The sequence below is a fragment of the Natrix helvetica genome (assembly GCF_964273705.1).
Source record: "Natrix helvetica genome assembly, chromosome: Z".
Classification (NCBI taxonomy): domain Eukaryota; kingdom Metazoa; phylum Chordata; class Lepidosauria; order Squamata; family Natricidae; genus Natrix; species Natrix helvetica.
Window position 1 is genome coordinate 138,732,649 of NC_138554.1, and position 13,486 is coordinate 138,746,134.

Below are 13,486 nucleotides of genomic sequence, written 5' to 3' on the forward strand. Positions count from 1 at the left end.
GACCCTCTTAGATAACTAGTGGTTTGCAACAGGAGTCTTGCATTTTACCCCTGGAATTATCGACTAAGGAAGTCTGATTTCTGTCTAAAAATTGTTAGCAGGTCAGAGGTGAATTGTCTTTAATGATTTTTATTAAACAAGTATTAACAGATAATCCTCGACTTACAACCATCGTTGGGAGCAGAATTTGCACGGCTAAGCAAAAGGGTTAGTTGTGATTGGTTTTGCAACCTTTTTCACCACCGTTGTTAAGGGAATCACTGCATTTGACCATTGAATCACTGAAGTTAACCATTGTTAACACTTAACGGTTGTTAAACCAATTATACAGTCATTAAGCAAATCCAACTTCCCTCTTTGCTTGTCGGATGCTGGCTGGGAAGATCACAAATGGAGATCACATGATCCCAGGATGCTGCAAGTGTCATATATGCAGAGTGGCTATCAAGTGCTCGAATTTTGATCAAGTGACCATGGGGATGCTGCGATGGTCATAAGTGCAAGGATCTGTGTATTGATTTTACTAATATGAGCACCCTTTATATGTGTAAATGCCAAATCTCAGGATTCTTAGCAGTGGCAAATTTGGGGAGATGGTTTAAAATGATTGCTAAGCAACCAGTCATACGTTGAGGACCACCTTTAGAAGGAAGTCCTACCAAGAAAGATCAGATGGACTTCACCTACCTTGAACGCTCAATTCAGCGATGGTTCTGCTGCCTTCCTTCATCTCGCAAATGTAGACAGCGTCATCATCCATGGTGACATTTTGGATTGTGAGCTTGCGACATAGCCCATCTTCTTCAATCTTGTACTTGTCATTCTGTTGAAGTCTGGTCTCCTCTTTGAACCAAGTGGTCTCCACATCAGAATGGGGAACTTCACACAATAAGATTGCGGAGTCCTTCTCCCGAACTTCCAAATCTTGGAGTTTTGTCTTGAAAGGTATTCTCGGTTCTGGGGAAGAACCAGGTAGAGAAATGAACTTTGGTAAGACATAAGACTGAAGAACCATCAAACAGCAAGTGTGGATTCTTCTCAATGACCTTAAGATCATGTAGAACATCAGTAGAACAATGTGATCTAGAATATCAGTAGAACATTAAGATCCAGTAGAACAACAGTACATTGTTATGACCTAGCAGAACTTCAGTAAAATTATGATCAATTGGAATATCAGTAGAAAATTATTATCCAATGGAACGTTAACAGAATATTGTGATCAAGTAATAGAACATCAGTAGAATATTATGATCAACTGTAGAACATCACTACAACCTTACAATCAAATGGAATATCAGTCTAAAATTACCATCAAGTGGAAAATCAATAGAATATTGTGATCAAGTAGAACATCAATATTGTGATCAAGTAGATTAATAGGACATCAGTTGAACAATATGATACAAGGAGAACATGTAGAAAATTACGATCAAGTGGCACATCAGTAGAACATTATCATCAAGTAGAACATCAGTAGAACATTATAAGTGGAACATTAGTAGTAAATTGCTGATCACGTGGAAAATCAATAGAACATTACAATGAAGTGGAACATCAGTACAGGTAGTCCTCGACTTATGACCATAATTGAGTTCAAAGTTTCCAATGCTAAACGAGATAGTTGTTAAGTGAGTTTTCCCCATTGTACGACCTTTTCCTGCAGGAAGTGAAAACTCACTTAAGAACTGTCTCAGTTAGCAAGAGAAGTTTTGGGTTCCATTGGGGGTCATAAATTGAGGACTACCTGTAGTCCTGTCTTCTGTGAATTAATTCAATCCCTTTCAAAGCCTTGGATGTGAGCAGTCACCATCCCTTCTTATAATTTAGTTTTCTAACTCCCAACACTGGAACATACAGGTAGTCCTCGACTTACAACCATAAGTCTTAAAAGCCATAAATTGTGAAGTTTAAATGGGCCACTATGTAATCACACCAATTTTGCAACATATATAGGGTGGTCATTAAATCAATCCGATGGCTGTCAAGAGAATGCTACAGTCGTTAAGTGACTGCTACGCTCATAAAATAAACCCAGTCCACTAAAGGGTGTCTTTTTTGCTCTAAAACAGACATAAATATTGATTTCCAACAAAACCATCATAATTCGCAACCATGTGACTGTGGGATGCTGAAAATGTTCATAAAGCAGGCCGGTTGCCAAGAGCCCAAAATGCAGCCATGTGACCAGGAGGGTGGACGTCAAAATTTTGAATCTGGGTTCAAAGTAACTTTTTCAGGATCTATTGTAGTTTCAGAGACGGTCCCTAAGTGACTGGTTGTAAGTCAAGAACTTGAAACTCTGATGTCTTTAAGGGTCTTGATTCAGAAAATGTCACTGAATTATGGATTTGAGATCAAGGAATCCATTTTGCACAGGATCAAATCACCATCCAACCGAATAAGAAAATTGAATATCTGCACCCTGCTAATGTCAATCTCCTTATAAAACTAGCCAAGAAACATGTTTACTTCCTTGGCACCTACTACTGCAGAAGATATGCCTGGGATTAGATTTCTTCTAGTTTAAAAATACTTTAACAGTCTTCTTTTAGTTGTGAAGCTAAATGTTCTTTTTAAAAAAACAAAAAACACTATTACGGGTTGTCCTCAGTTTACAACCATTTGTTTAGTGACCGTTCAAATTTACAACAGCATTGAAAAAAATGACTCCTGACCATTTTTTCACAATAACAACCATTGTTCCCTCCCCGTGGTCAGAATTTGGCCGCTTGGCAACTGGCTCATAATTATGACGGTCGCCATGTCCCAGGATCACGCGATCTGCTTTGGAGATCTTCTGACAAACGAAGCCAATGAGAGAGTCACTTAATAACTGTGTTACTAACCTAACAACTACAGGAATTCACTTAACAACTGTGGCAAGAAAGGTCATAAAATGGGGGAGAAAATTCACTTGACAAACATTTTGCATGGCAACATAAATTTTGGGATCAATTGTAGTCGTAAGTCGAAGACTGCCTATGTGTTGTAAATAGAAAAGTAAGAGATTTGTTGAATGGACTACTGATCTGAGATTATTTCCTTACACCTTCTTTTCCAATGTTTCTCCATCTTGATAACTTGAAGACAGGTGGAGTTACAGCTACTCGCCTTTGACAATTACTAGCACACAACTGTAGGCATGTTGTGTCAAGTTATCTGGTCTTGAGCACATTGTGCTACACAACAGAGGATCTATAGACACTCACCTTTGACAATTACCAACACAGAACTATAACTTTGTCCTGACAAATTGTCTGGTGTTGAGCTCATTGTGCAACACAACAGAGGATCTATAGACACTCACCTTTGACGGTTATTGACACAGAACTGAAAGGTCTGTCCTGCCAAATTGTCTGGTCTTGAACCCATTGTACTACACAGTAGAGGATCTATGGTTACTGACCTTTGATGACTACCAACATAGAACTGTAGGTCTGTCCTGCCAAACTATCTGATCTGGAGCCCATTGTGCTACACAATGGAGGATCTACGGCTACTCACCTTTGACGGTTACCAACACAGAACTGTAGGTCTGACCCGCCAAATTTGAAGCTGTGCAGGTGTAGAGGCCATTATCAACCTGTTTGCAGAAGAGGATCTTCAAGACAAAATTCTCTTGCTCGTCCTCGTAAATTATGTGTCTCCGGCTCTCCAGGATCACCTCTCCATCCTTCTTCCAAACTGTCTCCGGTTTTGGTTCTCCGGTTACGTAGCAACTCATTTTGGCATGCTTGCCCTCGGTGACAGTGAAACTCCGGGTGGTGACCCGATAATATGAACCTCCATCGCCTCGGAGTCCCTTGGAGGTCAAGCTAGCAGCCCGTTCGTAATCCAAGGACAAGCTCAATCCGAGTTTGGACCGTCCTTCGGTGGAAATCAAGGTGTCTACGTTGGACAAATCGCTCTTCCGGATTTCTTCTCGCCTTTTCTGCATGTGGGACAACAACGGAGAGGTCTTGCTACCAATGTCTTCTATACTGTGTCTCGTGCTGCCTGGGCTGTATGAATCTGGAAGATCTACCATCAACGCAGCGGCCGCGCTGGAGGATCCTAAAGGATTCTCTGCACGGCAAGTGTAGGTTCCGCTATCTCCCAAATGAGTACTTTGGATCTTCAGAGCGTTCTTCTCACCCTGGGTTTCAATCCGGATCCGGTTGGAGTCAGATGATTTGCCCAGATGCTTCCCGTCCTTCTCCCAATTGATGGCGAGAGGAGGACTACCTTGGACAATGCACTTGAACATGGCATCTTCACCCATGATCACTCGGATGGATGTGGGCTTCTGGATGAAGTAGGGGGCCGATTCTGTCACAGTGGTCTGCTCACCGACTTTGATGCTGACGGCGGCAAAGGCTTCCCCAATGGTGTTCTTGGCCCGGCAGATGTACTGACCGCTGTCCTCCAAGCTCAAGTTGTAGATGGTGAGACGATAAAGGTCATCGTCTTCTACCATCTTGAAGCGTCCTCCCGTCTGGATGGGGAGTTTGTCCTTCTCCCAGCTCACCAGCGGGATGGGATTGCCAATGATCTGGCAGCTCAAGGTGGCATCTTTGCCCATGGAGACCACGAAGGCTTTGGGCCTCGTCAAGAACCTCGGGACACCACTGTAGGAAATGTAATCCATCTTGATGGCCTACAAGAAGGAGAACAACAACAAGCATGACGAGCAAGAAAATGAATTTCGCAAGAAAATAAATTTTGTGGACACTAATGAAGGGTTGTACAGGTGGTCCTTGACTTATGACCATTTGTTGAGTGACTGTTTGAAATTACAACAGCATGGGGGAAAGTGGTTTATGAGTAGTCCTTGCACTTATGACTTCAGTATATTCCCTTGATCACTAAACGCATGTTTGTAAGTTGAGGAGAACCTGTACAACATTATGATCAAGTAGAATATTATGATTAAGTAGAACACCAAGGTCCATTTTATCTCTACAACTAGGATCTGGAGTCATTCTTTTCCTAGCTTGGAGACAATACAAGTAGTCCTCGACTTACAACCGTTTGTTAAATGACCATTCGAAGTTACAACAGCATTGAAAAAAGTGACTTGCAACTGGCCCTTGTGCTCACGAGCATCACAACATCCCCACAGTGATATGATCAAAATTTCAGTGCTTGGCAACTGGCTGGTACTTATCACAGTTGCAGGATCCCAGGGTCACATGATCACCATTTGCAACCTTCCAACAAGCCGTCAGTGCGGGGAAGTCAGACTTGCTTAATGACTGCAAGATGCATTTAACAGCATCAGTAATTTGCTTAAGAACCACGACATAAGAGGTCATAAAAGCAGATGTAACTCACTTAACAACCACTTTGGTCCCAACTGTGGTTGTAAATCACAGACTACCTGTAATCAGCAGGGGGTCACAGGAAGCCTTTGGGTACAATAAACATGGATACTATCCACATCTCTATGGGCAGATAGTTCTCGACTTACGACCAATTGCTTAGCGGCCCCTCAAAGTTATGTTGGATTTCCCTGGCAGTTCTTATGACTCAGTTCTGAAGTTCTGACAGCCACCCTGACTTTGGGCTCTTAGCCATCTGGACATTTCTGGTCATTTCCATCGTTCTATGATCACATGACCATGTTTCACCATAATCCACTTAGTGGCCACTGCAGAAAAGGTCATAAAATCAGGTCAATCATGTGGGTGACCTGATTTACAATTGTCATGACTTACTACCACGATGGGCGGGCTCTACTTCAGTCATAACGCAAGGACTACCTGCAATTCAGCTCAGGAAAAACAAAAACCACTTTATTTAGCTACAGCTACAGGAGTTGGAAATAGGTTATAAATAGGAAGCTAAAAGAATTATTCTGCATGTTGCCTCTTGTTGAAAGGACTGCTAATTTTAGGTTAATTCCTTCCATCTTCCATTCCAGTGTTTCTCACACTTGGCAACGGGAGACTTCAACTCCCAGAATTCCTCAGCCAGCCAAGCCTGCTGAAGAATGGAGAGAGAGATACTAGGTAGGTAGATAGGTAGATAGGTAGATAGGTAGATAGGTAGATAGGTAGATAGGTAGATAGGTAGATAGGTAGATAGGTAGATAGGTAGATAGGTAGATAGGTAGATAGATGGATGATAGGTAGGTAGATAGGTAGGTAGATAGATAGGTAGATAGGTAGATAGGTATACATCTACCTATACATCTACCTATATATTGCCAAAAGTATTTGCTCACCCATCCACATAATCAGATTCTGTTGTGAGCGAATCCTTTTGGCAATATAGTGTACATACATACATATTGAAATGGAGATGATGATAGAGATGGAGATAAAGGAAGGAAAGAAGGAAGGAAGGAAGGAAAGAAAAGAAAGAAAGAAAGAAAGAAAGAAAGAAAGAAAGAAAGAAAGAAAGAAAGAAAGAAAGAAAGAAAGAAAGAAAGAAAGGTCAGTAGTCAGGGCTGTCCAGAGATGGAGTCAAAAAAGTCAAGATGGCTACCATCCCTATTAGCCTCCATTCTATTTTCAACAGCCCCATCCAAATTTCTCTCCCACATCTGCTAACGGGTTGTTATGCAAAGGGCGTGCCCTGTGCTACTTCCTACAATGCTGATGAGTTGGTGCCAGCTGTCTTCTCCTCCTGACAAAACCCCCACCCTCCTTCACAGTTCGCCAGGGGGCGGGGGGGGGGGGCACTGCATTTCATACCATCCAACCCATATGATGTTTCCACCTGTCTGCAAACTTCAAACCCGCTTCCCACCAGTGACAGGATTCCTTTACTAAACTTACAATTCTTGCCTTACTTTTTGAGTCGAATCCAGATTTAAGCCAGGTTTAGCCACACTGGATTAAAAAGTCAGTGGCCACCAAGGTCAAAATCTGCAAGATGGTGGACATTGCATAGCAATGGACGTTTGCAACGGCAGGTCTGCTGTCTTGCAGATTTTGACTGCCTATTTCAGTGGTGAGTGGTCCTTTTTTCCTAAACTTTCTTAAGCACGTTATTCACTTAGTGGCTATAGTAATTCACTTAACAACCCTGGCAAAAAAAGGGGGATAAAATCAGTTGTTCTTCACCTCTGATAATTTTTAGGTAAATAAATAATGGTGAGAGTTAGGAATTCAATACAGGTAGCTCCCGACTTACGACCACAATTGAGCCCCAAATTTTTGTTGCGAGACATTTGTTGAATGAATTTTGCCCTATTTTATGACCTTCCTTGCCACAGTTGTTAAGTGAATGACATGCTTATTAAGTGAATCTGGCTTCCCCATTGACTTTGCTTGTCAGAAGGTCACAAAAGGGGATCACGTGACCCTGGGACACTACAACGGTCATAAGTATGAGAGTTGCTAAGCATCTGAATTTTGATCACTTGACCATAATGGGAATGCCAACAATAGTAAGTATCATGTCACTTTTTTCAGGGCCGTCGTAACTTTGAACGGTCACTAAACCAACTGTTGTAAGTCAAGGACTACTTGCACAGGTAGTCCTCGATTTACAACCATTAGTTTACAATTGGTCCTCTCTTGTACAACAGTTGCAGCACCCCAGAGTCACTTGCAACCTTCCCTGGTGGCTTCTGACAAGCAGAGCCAATGGGGATAGCCAGGTTCACTTAACAGCCACATGATTCACTTAGCGACTTCAATGATCCATTTAACAACTAAGGCAAAAGAACATCGTAAAATCAAGCACTATTCAACTGTTAACAAGTAACAACTGCCTTCATTAGCAATGAAACTTCTGGTCTCAACTTTGGTCGTAAATCAAGGACTGCCTGTAGAGATTCAGGAAAAGTGGTCAGCTCTAATGATAATCTCGTTTTAATTCTTCTACTTTCATCAAGTGAAAATTTTCCCTCGCTAAACAAAATGGAATGTTTGAAAATCCTACAAACACAAAATTATTTGTCTTGCAAACTGTCACAGCTTTTCTCAGAACCATCCAACTACTTAGAGAAGAGGGTATCTCTGAGCATATGAAGAGTATTTTTCCTCAAGGGACAAGCAACAAGGACAAGCAACTAGCTGTTTGTCATGCAAAAACGCCACAAGCACCACACAAAACAAAATAGCAATAGTCATACAACATAATGGTTTTCTCTAGAGGTAGCCCTCGACGCACAACAGTTCAAAGTTACAACAGCACTGAAAAAGTGACTTACGACCGTCTTTCAGTTACATCTTATGCAGCCTCCCCATGGTCACATGATCAAAATTCAGCCGCTTGGCAACTGACTCGTATTTATGACCATCTCAATGTCCCGGAGTCCCATGATACCTTTTTGCGACCTTCTGAGGAGCAAGGGGGAAGCCAGATTCACTTAACAACCATGATACTCATTTAACAACTGCAAGGATTTGCTTAACAACTGTGCCAAAAAAAAAAGTCACAAAATGGGATAAAGCTCACTTAATGACTGCCTTACTTAGCAATGTACATTTTTGCTTCTGTTGGGGTGATGGACAACTGCACTCAATAAAAAATTTATTTTTAAAAAAATAATGCAATCTTAGCTTACTGGTCTGCATTCTGTAAACATAATACAGAGATTATTCACACTTAAGGAAAGCCAATCTTTCTTAGCATAATATGCCGATGGGTATACTAACTTACGACCACAACTGAGACCAGAATTTCCACCACTAAGGAAGGTAGTTGTTAAGTGAGTCACGCGCCTACTTTTAAAACCTTTTTAACCCCTTTTGTTAAGTCAATCACTGCAGTTGTTAAGTGAATCATGCAGCCGTTAAGTGAATCCAGATTCCCGCATTGACTTGGGTTTGGCTGGAAATGTAGCAAATAGCAATCTTGTGACCCGGGCACGATGCCAGTAGCCAAGCACCCGAATTTTAATCACATGACCATGGGATACTGCCAACAGTCATAAATGTGAGGACCAGTTGTAAACCCCTTGTTTCAGTGCTGCTGTAAATCTGGTTACTAACAAACGGCTGTAAGTCGAGGATGAGGGATATTCAAGTAATCGTTTTTTATTGTGTAAAAAAAATCAAGATCTCTAGATAAACAGCCCTTGTATCCAAGAAATTTAAAACCACCACGATTACATACTCCCAAATTATAGGGGCACCCAGAAAGCCTTCTGCAGGGCAATCTAGATCAAGTCTACCCTCAAATCCCCAACAGTTGCAGTGACTTTGTTTGAATCACACCCTTTCCCTTTCTCAGCCTGTCCTACCTCGCAGGGTTCTACTGTAACCAGGGTATAATAAAAAGTGAAGCTATGCCAACTCTCTTCCCAATAGGAAAGTCAAATCTACATTTAGTAGACTTAAGTTCCCAACTTGCGACCACAACTGAGTCCAATCTAGACGAAACATTAAATGGATTCTGCCTCATTTTTACGACCTATCTTCCCACTGTTAAGTGAATCGCTTCATAAGTTAGTTACACGGTTGTTAAGTGAATCTGACTTTGCTGGTCAGAAGGTCACAAAAGAAGATCCCAGGGCACTGCGACCGTCATAAGGACATGTCAGTGTCCTTATTCAAGCATCTGAAGTTTGATCATGGGAAAGTGCAATGGTTGTAACTTTGAACGGTCGCTAAACGAACAGTTGTAAGTCGAGGACTACCAGCAAGTATATTTTTAGAAAAATAACTGTCCCATTTGCTTGGACAGTGTCAAAGGAATAATCTCAGTTGCAATCAAATCTTACAAAGCAGATTCCACGCAATGCGATGTTCTCTTCGGCTAAATCAGGTGGTTTTGTGGGGGGTTTTTTAAGGCATGCTTTTTCCTATTGATCCCTAGGCTGTATATAACAGGCAAGCACCACTCAGCCCCTTCATTCCAGCCAGGCCTGATCACTGACCGATAGCTCTTAAAATAGCCTCAGCTGTCCAGCTCTATCTTTTTTGCAAAGCTCCCCTGGAGAAATTCAAGCTGAGAAGTGGAGGCAGGAGAGTAAGCAGGGGAGATTTAATACTTAGAATTGCTCACATGCTGAAATCTGGATTTTCACCCAACGCGGAATTTTTGCAAGACGCTTCCTTATTTAGGAAGAAAACGCCAAACCCACCCCCTAAAAAATAAATGCCATATTCCCAATCCTGTGCGATTCGAAAAGAGCATTTTCCTCATTAACCACCACAACCCCCATGAAATCCAAATTATTTTTCTTTAAACCGACATTTAAAATCCTGCCTGGGTTGAATTGGCCTCGCCCAGGAAAAAGGCAAACAAACAAACCTGCTTTCAAGGTTCGGCCTGTGATTTGTCTGAAATGGTATAGGGCTTGTGGGGGGGGAGGGGTTGGACTAGACGACCTCCAAAATCCTTTCCAACTCTTTTATTGATATCCTGCTGAGGCTGAAAATCAAAATTGAAATTTTTTGACTTTCAACCTGACAAACCAACATGGAAAATGGGTAGGGAGAAGGGGTGGGGGGGAAACTAGAGCTTTTTTTTTTTTCTCAACAAGCCACCATTCTCTGGTCTGTCCTGTCCAGAGTGAAACCGAAGGACCTTACCTGGGTCTTTTTTTTCAAGCCTCTTTAATTGGGACGATGGACAGGTTCTTGGCACTTTCAGTTACCATCCAGAAGACGATGGAGAGGAGCCTCGGAGGGCTCAGGGCACCCCTTTTCCCCCCTCCCAGCCCCCCCCCCAGGAGGAAGAAAACAGAAACCCCGGTGAGGTTGGGGATGTGCAGAAGGCAAGCCCCCAGACTCGCTGTGATGTCCCCTGGCTTTAGCTGAGATCCAGCTCCTCCCTTGAAGTGTCTCCACCAGTCATGTTGGTTTGCTGACGTGATCCCCCTCCCGGCTGCCCATCTCCAAAATAGTCCTAGTTGTCAGTTGGCAGGCAGATTAAATTTCACCTCTCTAGCGGTGCCTCAAAAGGCATCACGTCGGACAGGCTGCGGTGAGGAGTGGGTGCTGCTGAACAAACCCTAGGTGGCCGTTGCTAGTTTGACTCAGTGTGGCACAAGATTGCTGGAGACTAAACCTTACGAAGAACAATTGCAGGAACTCCCTCGTCTAAAGAGGAGGAGGAGGAGGAGGACATGATGAGACATCTTCCAATATTTCAGGTGCTGCCACGGAGAAGAGAGGGGCAGCCTGCCTTCCAAAGGACCAGAAGGCAGGACAAGAAGCAACAGATGAAAGATTATCAAAGAAATATCCAACCTAGAATTACGGAGAAATTTCCTTGCAATGAGAACAATCAATCAACGGAACGTCTTGCCTTCAAAAGGTGCTCCAACACTGGAGCTTTTCAAGAGAACCATTTGCCCGGAATGGGGGTGGGGGGCATGGGTTGGACTAGATGAACTCCAAGGTCCCTTCCAATTCTGTTATTCTCTTACGGCTATTATCCAAAGCATTTGGGAGACAGGACAAGAAGCAATGGATGGAAATTTATCAAGGAGAGAAGCAACCTAGAACTAAGAAGGAACTTCCGGACAGTGAGAATTAACCAGTGGAACATTTTGCCTCCAGAGGTTATAGATGCTGCAACCCTGGAGATTTTTGAGATGAGATTGGAAAGCCACCTGTCTGAAATAGTATAAGGTCTCCTGCCTGAGCAGGGAGGTTGGACTAGAAGACCTCCAAGGCCCCTTCCAACTCTGTTATTCTGTGATTCTGGTAACAAGGACACTGTGAAGTTAGGAAGGTTAAAAGATCCAGAAAAATCTGCTTGCTTGCACAAGTTGTTCCTCTTGCTTGTATGATGTGTGCAAAGGGACAGGTGGAGATTTTCATGATTGACAGGACCAGAAAAGACCTGAGCAGCAAATGCCAGAAAACCTTCTTTCTCCCTTGTGGGTTTTAAAACTGTTTTCCATGGAACCAAGATGATCCCATAAATATTAGGGGAAAACACTAACTCTAGAGAGTAAGAAAAAACCCTGCAAAGACCACTTCTGTGTTCCCTGCAACTTGCTAGATCCCAGGTTAAAATTTAATAACAAATGAAAATTAAAGTCTTAATTTTTTAAAAAAAATTAAAATTAGACTTCTAGGAAGCCCCCCTCCCTAGATTGAAATATTTTTTTAATTCTTAACATTCAAAGAGGCAGAATATTTCCTCAAAGGAGAACTAGGGAAAAGATGTTCTTAAAGGCAGAAAGCAAGCCCCAGTCTTCCTGCGTAGTGAAACAGCCTCCAGCAGAAGCCTTTAGAGATGGATATTTTGTGCCCATTAAGAAATCCCGGCCAATCGCTTTCACAAACAAAACGCCTTCAGCTCCAGCTGGTGGGATTAAAGAGAACAGGATGTGACTTTTAGGACATGATAGGAGTAACCCACCACCACTGAAATAGTAAAAGACACAAGCGCCATACATTGCACAACCCCCCAGGAGCATCTCAAACACAAAATCCTAGAAACCTATAAAGATCCAACCACTCATTCAGCTATTTTGTCAGCTGTCCCAGAACTGCATGTCATTGTTGGTTCTGCTCAGAAATAAACCTTCTTTCTTAAGCAACCAGCCAGCCTCCATTTTATTTCCGGCGACTTCATCCCGGCTGAGAACCCAGCCAGATTTTTTCTTCCTACAGACTCGTGACCTCTCATTGTAGCACCAGGAACCCATTTTTCTTTCCTGACCTATAAAATTAATCCTCTTTATATCTTGTCTGTGGCATAGTTTATACTCACATGGTTTGTGGCGTAATGTATACCTCTTCGGCCACATGAATGCCGTGGCATGAAAGAAGATAAAGAGAATTGTTTAAAAAATCATTCAAAAAAGAGAATATCTGAGTTACAAAGGATTTTGTGGGTGTACAGAACAGATTGCAGGTAAATGATAAAAACCTTCCTGTTAATTTTTTGGGGAACAGGTAGTCCTTGACTTATAACCACCATTGAGCTCCACATTTTTGTTGCTAAGTGAGACATTTGTCGTTAGCTTTTCCCCATAGTATGACCTTTCTTCCCACAGTTGTTAAGTGAATCACTGCAGATGTTAAGTCACAAACATGGTTGCTAAGTGAATCCAGATTCTCCCTTGACTCTGCTCGTCAGGTCACAAAAGGGGACCCCAAGACACTGCAACTGTCATAAATATGAGCCAGTAGTCACTTTTAATCACAAGGCCATGGGGATGCTACAATGATCTTAAGTATGAAAAACAGTCATAAGTCACTAAACTTTGGCCACTAAATGGACTGTTGTAAGTCAAGAACTACATATACAAAACCATTTCCCATCCTTAATTTATTACAAGATAGAATTCCAGTCCTTTAGATATAAAATATTTTAATTGTTTTAAGTGTTTTCCAGCAACTATTTATAATTACTCAAAGAGAGAAAAATAACCTTGTATGAAAACATGGCAGTTTAAGCTTCTAACACAAATAAACACTTGGGGTCTTCGCAAGGAATGCTTTAAAAGTGCGTATCAATTTTAATAATTTTTCAGGATTCACGATCAGTCTTCCTTATGATGGCAATCGTTGGATGATAACCAGGACAAGCAGCAAATGGACCCATTTTACAACTGTCCGCAACAAGTCGTAAGACCAGGACT

General features: G+C 42.1%; 2 protein-coding genes across 2 annotated transcripts in view; both read right to left on the reverse strand.

The window, feature by feature from the left end:
- Nucleotides 1-1,015, reverse strand: part of OBSCN (obscurin, cytoskeletal calmodulin and titin-interacting RhoGEF) — a gene marked incomplete at its 5' end in the record, with an annotated part of 248,074 nt that extends 247,059 nt beyond the window's left edge. Inside the window, one exon of the mRNA XM_081970681.1 lies at nucleotides 688-1,015. Coding sequence (XP_081826807.1) covers nucleotides 688-1,015 — 328 coding nt within the window. The remainder of the gene's footprint in view (nucleotides 1-687) is intronic.
- Nucleotides 1,016-3,499: 2,484 nt separating this feature from the next.
- Nucleotides 3,500-10,580, reverse strand: LOC309401615 (obscurin-like; the record flags this gene model as incomplete). The annotated part of the gene is made up of 2 exons (XM_081970682.1): nucleotides 10,476-10,580; nucleotides 3,500-4,639 (listed from the first exon to the last, which is right to left on the reverse strand). The coding sequence occupies exon 2, from the start codon at nucleotides 4,628-4,630 to the stop codon at nucleotides 3,500-3,502; it is 1,131 nt and encodes a 376-aa protein (XP_081826808.1). The 5' UTR covers nucleotides 4,631-4,639; nucleotides 10,476-10,580.
- Nucleotides 10,581-13,486: the final 2,906 nt, after the last annotated feature.